Source organism: Chenopodium quinoa, unplaced genomic scaffold, assembly GCF_001683475.1.
Source record: "Chenopodium quinoa cultivar QQ74 unplaced genomic scaffold, ASM168347v1, whole genome shotgun sequence".
NCBI lineage: Eukaryota > Viridiplantae > Streptophyta > Magnoliopsida > Caryophyllales > Amaranthaceae > Chenopodium > Chenopodium quinoa.
Window position 1 is genome coordinate 594,642 of NW_018742487.1, and position 8,959 is coordinate 603,600.

The 8,959-nt window shown below is 35.6% G+C and overlaps 1 protein-coding gene across 1 annotated transcript; it reads left to right on the top strand.

Moving 5' to 3' along the window:
* The first annotated feature begins 249 nt into the window (after positions 1–249).
* LOC110719809 (high mobility group B protein 3-like) lies at positions 250–2,479 on the top strand. Its single transcript, XM_021898796.1, has 8 exons — positions 250–461; positions 573–624; positions 1,281–1,376; positions 1,478–1,535; positions 1,619–1,663; positions 1,757–1,837; positions 1,951–2,040; positions 2,140–2,479. Exons 2-8 carry the CDS (start codon positions 575–577, stop codon positions 2,158–2,160), a joined length of 441 nt encoding a protein of 146 aa, XP_021754488.1. The 5' UTR covers positions 250–461; positions 573–574; the 3' UTR covers positions 2,161–2,479.
* Positions 2,480–8,959: the final 6,480 nt, after the last annotated feature.

The following is an 8,959-nucleotide window of genomic DNA, read 5'->3' on the forward strand; positions in this document are numbered from 1 at the left end:
CTCAATGAAGAAAAAAGTTTGTTAGGCAACAAGCACAATAGAAAACACAACAGAAAAAAAAATAAAAAAATAAGAAAACAAAATAAACAGATCGATGAATCCCAAAATTATCTCCGAAAACCAATCCAAAACCGAGAGCACGGATCAGTGACGTGTCAACTACAATAAATATAAAAATAAATAATAAAAAAAAAAAAATCCCGCCTAAAAATCCTAAGCTTTAATGAAATGTAGTATTCCACTTAAGAAAGAGAAAACTGAAAAACACTCGCGTTGGAATTTCAATTCAAATTCCCACAAAACCCCTCCTCTTCTCCCCTTTTATCTCTCCGCTCCTTTCCCCTTCTCTTCTTATCATTCTCTCTCTTCTCTCTCTCAATTTCGCATTTCTCTCCTCAAACCGCATATCTTTCTCTCTCTATTTTCTCTCTCTTCCTTCAAACCCTAACCCTAGCCTCCAGGTACTTGTCTCTTCTCAGATTTTGTCCATTTTTTGCTTTTTTTCGTCGTTTTTCTGCTTGTTTTTCGCTGATCTTTCGATTTTTTTTGTTGATTTTTCGTTGTTGTTGTAGATATGAAGGGAGGAAAAGCTAAGGCTGATACCAGGAGAGGCGGTGATGCTAAGTATGTTAATTTTCTTCAATATTTTTGGTTTTTAAATGTTGTTGAAATTGATTGTTTGTGCTTTGCTTGAGGTTGTTGATCTTTCGGTATTGATGCGTTTCAGTTTGAGATTTTTTTCCTGAATATTGAGCATATTTGAGATTTTTTTCCCGATTTTTTAGCATATTTAAGATTTTTTTTTGGATTATTGTGTATTTTTCTGATTTTTTTCGGATTATTGAGCATATTTATGATGTTCGATTTGTTTGAATCGTTTCGTAATTGGTTGAATTTGAGATTTGTAGCGTTGTTATTATTTTAAATTATTTTCCCCTAATTTTTGAGCATATTTGTGGTTATTGATCTTATGTTTCTCAATTGTTGGTAAATGGTTGAATTTGAGATTCATAGATTTTTATATAATTTGAGCATGTTTGGAAGCTTAAGTATGACGTTTACGTAGATTTATTGATATTCAGATGTGCGGTGAATTTGGTTTGATTTTTTGTTATAATTATGAGCATGATTGTGTTGGTTATCAACCTTGAGATGGAAGGATATGTTAATATTTTGGTAGTTTTCGCTTTCCAGATCTGAGATCTTCATGTAATGTGTCTGTTATATTATTTGTTTACTCGATTGCAGCGATTAAATTGAGTTTTTACTTTATTATTTAGGCTTTCTGTGAAGAAAGGAGCCGCGGCTAAGAAGGGGAAGCCAGCAAAGGACCCTAACAAGCCAAAGAGGCCCCCAAGTGCCTTCTTTGTTTTCATGTATATCTCTATTTTTCACTCATTTTTCGGTTTTTCCGTTGGTTGTTTCTGGAAACATGCTGTGTTTGCTGGATATTGACTTTGTCGATTGTGAATTATAGGGAGGAGTTTAGAGTGACATACAAGCAGAAGCACCCCAACAACAAATCTGTTGCTGCTGTGAGTTTCGAATTTACGATCTGTCTTTTGAACTATTTGATTTTATTGGTTTGTCATTTGATGGAATTTGATTTTATGTCCAGGTTGGGAAAGCTGGTGGTGAGAAGTGGAAATCATTGACTGAAGCTGTAAGTTTGATGTTGATTATACTCTGCTGGGTTGACTTATGTATGTGATTCGAAATAATTGAACTAATTATTGTTTTTTTTTATTGATTTCAGGAAAAGGCTCCCTACATCCAGAAAGCAGAGAAGAGGAAGGCTGATTATGAAAAGAGCATGAACACCTACAACAAGAAATTGGTATAGTCTAATTTAAAAATTCTAATATTCATGCTGTTATTATTGTTTGAATGCAGTAGAATTGATAATTGGAGAATCAAAGTGTTAACCACTGGTATGTAAATGAAATGCAGGCTGAAGGTAAAGATGCCGAGGAAGAAGAGGAGTCAGACAAGTCTAGGTCTGAGGTGAATGATGAGGATGACGAAGAAGGCAGTGGCGAGGTATATTATATCATTGATCTGTGTTTTAATGTTTATCGATTGGGTTTCATTTCTTTCGAAATTTGCTAATTGTGTGTTGTTTACTTTGATCAAACATAGGAGGAGGAAGATGATGATTAAGTGTTCCAGAGTGGGATGATGAAGGTGTTTTGTGGTTTTGGAGCGCCTCATCTTGATTGGAAGTATAAACTGTTAGTAGTTTAATATAAGGTATCAAGAAAAAAAATCATCACTCTGTATTTTAAGTCTTAACTTTGACTTGATTTAGCTTTTGGCATCTTTGCCCTGTAGAGCAAGTAGTGATTTACTTTCGTTCTTAGTTTAAACATGATTAAGATCGCGTTGGGTTAGCTGAATGAATGGTAATCTTAAATACAGTAGTTGTTTTTCTGTGCCCAATTCTCTCCAGTAAATTGAATGTCATCTATCCTTTTCATTATCTGTTTGTTGTTTGGCTGCTGGTAATTTATGCTTTCATTGTTGTGGAACTTATTGCTCTTTTAGCCTTTGCCTTATCCCTTTGCGCATGAGTGATTTGTGAACGCTGATCACATTGAAATCTTAAATTGGTGAAGTTGCTGTAACTGTTTTCGAAACCAACACACGAGTAGTCATATACTAGTTTAAAATTACACTGTCAATGCGTGATCTGGGTACACGATTACTTATCTAGCTGTTTCAGTAATTTGATTCTGTTTACTGGAATAAGGATGCTCTGTTTCTGGTATGTGGGATTTTTGAAGTACTGGTATTTTGCAAGCTTTGTCGCAAGTACAAGAAAGCCATTGCATTTCAATGTCTGCAAGGACAAGAAAGCCATTGCATTTCAATGTATCAATTGTTTCCTTCGGAAAAAAATACTTCCCGTTTTATTTTTATTTAGGAAAAGTCAATAAACGTTTGATCGTATATTTTAATTTGGGAAACTCAATTAACGTTTCATCGTATAGGCAGGGCAACATTAGTAATATTTAATCACTCCAAGTCAAAAGTTAGTAATTGATCACTTGATTTTTTCTTTTTTTATAAAAGGACCACTTGATTAGTTTATTTAAATATGATTGTGATAATTTAATGTCTTATCTATTTTTCTGGGAATTTTTAAGATAGATGATCCGTTGAAGTTTAATATACTTGAAAGTTGAAAGTCAATGTATATGTAATTAGACAGGACAGTCTTTGAGCAACTGATTAGATGACATGCAAGAATAAAACTTCTATTTCATAATATTCTCTGTAGTTTGACAAATTCTTAAAATCACACTTGCCTATGCTGCTATACATGAGCTTAATAGTAGTAAAGTTCTTTATTCATCAATAAGTGAAAATTATACAATTAATACTTTTTTCAACGAACCAATAGCTTGTCACAAGCTAAGTATATAAATCAAAATAGCTTATATGAATAGTGTTAAAGGCAAAATGCATAAGCTAAACTGCGGAGTATTGGAGTAATAAAAAATGATATATGTATAATTCATGGTCCAAAAACAAGTATAATTTGTTGTTTGCTCGGCATTGTTATGGTTAAGATAGTTGTATGAGTTTTGTTTTAGATTTTACTTGATGTTTGCATAATCAAATTTTTATAATTTTACTTGTTGATAAAACAAGATAAAATAACGCATTGACGTCAGACATTAAAATTAGAAGTGTTGCAATTGTTTTTTTTTTTTGAAATTATCTTTTATTTGCATTTAATTAGCACTTAATATGGATAATAAATATTCGAAAAATACCCACATGAATATGGATATATTGACATGTTGTTTGATACTCCATACATGAAGTAAAATTTTTCAACAAGGATTAGTGTAAAAATAAGGTCAAAACTTAATTATGTTAGAAAATCAGATCATATATAAAAAAAATTCAATTTAATTGAAATTAATCAAAGCAAATCAATCAGTAGAACTAAATATAGCTATTTACTTATTAATCACGGTTCATGAAGATAGGCTTAAAATCCATTTACTCCTCCAGAAACCGAAAGAACATGGTGGTATTGGTATAAACAAGGCAATGGAGCTTTCCTTGCAAAATTGGGTTGGAGGGTTCTCATTGAACACCCAAACCTGCAGGTATGTCGAATGTATGGAGCGGGATTACAGAGAATGCGAAGCTTCTTGGCGAGGGAATGCAAATAGCAGTGGGGAATGGTAATAACACCCTTTTTTGGGATCATAAATGGGTAGGTGATAAACCCTTAAGTGACTTGTCACTCAACCACTTCCTTTAGAATTAGCTGAAGAAGACAGTGGTTGGAGGTGGAATGTTTTTGCCCCCTTTCTCCCTCAAAATGCCCCTAAACTCATACAAAGCCATGAACTTAGAGTTGATCCTAGCATAGGGGATTTGAATTGGTGTGTTGGAAAGGAGATTCGAAGGAAAGGTACACCATCAGCTCTTCGAATTATGCGGCATGAAACAGATACTATTGATGAGAATTGCTGGGATGTGATTTGGAAAGCTCCCGTTCAACAGAGGATTCGTGCATTTCTATGGTTAGCTTGTCATGATCGTGTGCTTAGTAATCTGAATTTATTTAAGCGCAAGCTCACAGATACTCCCAAGTGTAATGTATGTGGTGCTAGAGAGGAATCAACTCTTCATATACTCCGTGACTACCCAACCGCAAAACTGGTGTGGCGCAAGCTTGTTAATCCCACACAGTTCTTTCAATTCTTTTAAGGTTCACTAAAAGAATGGCTGGAACTGAACTTAGATGGCTCAGGGAATACTATGGCTGAGGATTGGTCGACTAAATTTGGGGTGGCTACCTGGTGGATCTGGCGCTGGCGTAATTGCCATGTATTCAATAGAATAGATGAAATTCCAATTGATTTGGGTGCATTTCTTCGAGTGCGTGTCAAGGAAACAAAGCGCAGACTTTCATAAAGCCATCAAACTCCAGTGCAATCTCAAAAACAAAGAGTCACAGTTGATATTTCATGGTAGGCCCCTGATATTGATTGTTATGTCCTTAATTGCGACGAAGCAGCTAAAGGGTGTCCTGGCCCTACCATCCGTAACTATGAGGGGGGTGTTTTGTCTCTGGTTTCACAGCTAGCTTTGGTAATTGTACAACTTTTAGGGCTGAGATTTTGGCACTTACTAAGGGACTTGAACTTGCACAAAGTTTACAGATTAAGCGATTGGAAGTGCAATTAGATAATCTAGCTTGTGTTCAAATTATGAAAAAAGGTGAAAGTAGTGGAGGTGAGAATGCGCATGCCATCAATGAATGCTTGAGGATGCTTCCAAATGCTAATTGGGGGGGGGGGGTGAAGGTTGCTCATAATTTATAGGGAAGGAAATCGCACGGCGGATTGGTTGGCCAATCGCGGAGTCTCTAAACACACTAATTTTTGTATTGTTAATTTTATTCCCTTAGAGTTTGGTAGGATTTTAGAGGAGGATGCAAGGGGAGTTTCTCTGCCTCGCCTTGTTCCTCCTTAGTAGTTTGAGCTTTTGTTTGGTTTTTTGTTGCTTTTCTTTTGTTTCTTTCCTTTGAAATCTGTTCCTCCTTTGAGTAAAAAAAACTTAACTCTTGTAGTTAGGTTTATATATAGGCCTATGTAATAGAGTAATCAATAGTGTCTCTATTTTGTGGGTGAGCGTGAGCTATTGAGCTAATGTTTAGTTGTGAAAATGAGAATCTTTGATGGTTGCAGATTGGACATAGGCACAACAAACTACAAGCTTTGTGCCTTACTTAAAAAGTCTCGAGGCCGTGTTTATTTTCCGTGCAAAGTTACAAAGTTGCCTTTACCATTAACGATTTAAAGTCCAATATAACTAACTTGCAAAGTTGCATTACTAGAGCCATTTTTACTACAGCCTTGGTTATAAGAGTTTACAAAGTTTCTCAATCAAACATTATTTAACTGTAATGGAGAATTCAAAGCTCACCTTTCAATGAAGAAATCAGAGCTCATGAGCAGCTTCAATTCAATGGAGAAACTGAAGCTCATGAGCATCTTTAGTGGAGGAGGATGACAAACCCTACCCTTCAGGTTTAACCACGCCTTTTATTTCTCCATTTTTCTTAGGGTTTTCGTTTTATTCGGAAATGGTTGTTGGAGCTAGCACTACAAGAAAAATACTTTTTCGTAGCGGTTATTTTAACATTTCGTATGATTGCAATTGCTACAATAAAAAATCCCAACGAATGGTTATTCGATACAATATCCACTGTTACCATTGCCATTAGTAGTGTTTTTCGCTTTCGCCGGGGTTGTCCTTATTAATCGATACGAAAAACTACATTAAATCATGGTGATTATTGTAGCGATTATAATGTTGAACTCATTTTCTAAAAAAAAAAAAAATCCCTGCGTATGATCTATACAAGATTCGAACATGCAATCTCAAACGAACTCTAATATTAAATGTTTTTCCATAAGCTATGACATATTTTATGTTCTTTTTGTCAAACAAAATTTTAAAATCTAGTGTAAAAAAAGGCTTTTCATATCGATTTTTGGGTTTTAGTGGCGATTGTAAACGATACACTTTTCCATAATTTTATAAATGTGGAGAAAAAAGGTGAATAATTATTATTATATTTTTCATATCAATTTCATTTGGGTTTACTATGTCGATTGTATAATGATACGGATTCCTCTACTATTTCACAAACATATATGCATATTGTAGCGAATGTACAATCGCTACAAAAAGACAATTTTCTTGTAGTATAGTCTTTATTGAACCGGTTTGAATTTCTCTATCCTTTATTGAAACGTTCTCCGTTTCTCCATTGAAGTGGTCAATAAATGAATCCAAAGCTCGGATTAGTTTGGATAGATTTTAGACTTTTTTTTCTTCTATACTTTTAAAATTTTAATGATAATATGGAATAAAAGTAAAATATAATAAAAGAAAACTAATATTTTTTATAGTTCAAAAAGCTTCTTATTGAAGAAAAATATTAATCATTTATAAAATAAAAAACCAATGTGATCCTACAATGTTTTTAACGAAATTTAGATCTAATTGAACACTTAAATTTATTTTCGACTCGGAAATTGTGCCATTTATTCTTCGACCCGGTCCATTTTTGACGTGCACTTGTTATTATTACTCATAAAGTCATAATTGTATCTGATTTAAAAGTAAATAAACAAAAAGATAATAAGATGATGGTTTATGAATGAATAAAGAAAACATTGTGAAGATTGTTAGATTATGGAAATAATCTAATTATGTATATAATATTTTTGTATATTATTTAGTCTCGTATTTATCTAGTTTACCTAGTTTAGCCGATTGTAATTTGTACATATATATTGCTTTGCAATCAATGAAAAGGTTACGACAAATATTCTCATATATATTCTCTCATGGTATCACGAGTCTAGGTTTTCTATCTCGATCCTAACTCTCTTCCGCAATCTCTTCTTCTCCATCCTCTATTTTTTTTTTTTCCGGTTTTTCCTCCATGGCCGACACTTAGAAGATCCACCCGGCTACCCTTGTCACAAACATCAAGCCTTGCATTCCCATTGTTCTTGATTACGATGACACTTAATACAACAATTGGTCTACTCTTTTCCAACTCCATTGCCGTGTGAATTTGGTCATCGACCATATCATTATATCGATTGTTGATGGTAAACAAAAGGTTGCCGAGGAACCTTCTGACAAAGCTTTATGGAAAAGGCTTGATAATATTGTTCGTCAATGGATTTACGGTACTATTTCCAATGACCTTCTCAATTCCATTATATTATTGATCCCGATGACAAGGCTATCGATGCGTGGAAACGATTAGAGAATTTTTTTCACAATAACAAGTCAGCCCGAGCTTTACAGCTTGATGCGCAATTTACCAACACCAAACTCGAGTAATTCGAGGGTGTAAAACCCTATTGTACTCACCTTAAAACCCTAGCCGGTAGTTTGAGGAATGTAGGAGACAAAGTCTCAGATAATAGGATGACGCTTCAATTATTGAAAGGGCTTTTGGAGTAGTACAAGCCTTTTCGAACTTCTGTGTGGCATCTCAACCCCCTACCTTAGCTTCTTTTGACGCATTGCGGTCTATGCTCGAGCTAGAGGAGCAAGGTAATGCAACCAACACTTTTTCGGACACCACCGAGGAGGCTTACCTCTCTCACACTTCTTTTGCGGTGTCGCAATCTGCCAGAGCATCTCCACCTTCTGATCGGGGTGGAAATTTGCGCACCAATAGTCGGAAAAACAAGGGTAAAGGGAAAGGGAAACCCGCCGGAACCACTGGCCGGAACAACCAGCAGCAACAGGGCCAGCAGCGGGGTGGTGCGACGTCCCATCAGCAGCCGCAGCAAGGAGCAGGGTGGATGTTTCCCCCTCCTTGGCCATATTGGCCTCAAGGGCTGTGGGCTACTCCCCCATGCCCTTATCTCTCTCAGCCTCAAGGCCCTACTTCGTGGGGTGCAAGGTCCAATCAGCCTCAAATGCAGCAAGGCATTCTCGATTCTCGACCTCAACAGGCATACTACATGTCTTCTCCTACTCCGGGTTACATGCCGACTAATATTGAGCAAGCTATGCACACTATGTCCTTGGCCGACCCGAACTATTACATGGATACCGGTGCTATATCGCACATGACGAACTCTCAAGGTAACTTGTCGTCATATTTTCATTTGAGTAATAATCATAATAATGCAATTATTGTTGGTGATGGTAGCAAAGTTCCAATTAAATGTTATGGTCACAAATCTCTTAACCAAAACACACTTCAACTCAAAAATGTCCTTCATGTCCCATAACTTGGCAAAAATCTCATTTCTGTTAGAAAATTCACCATTGGCAATAATGTGTTTATTGAGTTTGATCCGTTTGGGTTTTCTGTGAAGAATTTGCAGACGGGGAGCAAAATAGTGAGGTGTAATAGCAGTGGCGATCTTTATCCTTTCTTCACCGATCGTCA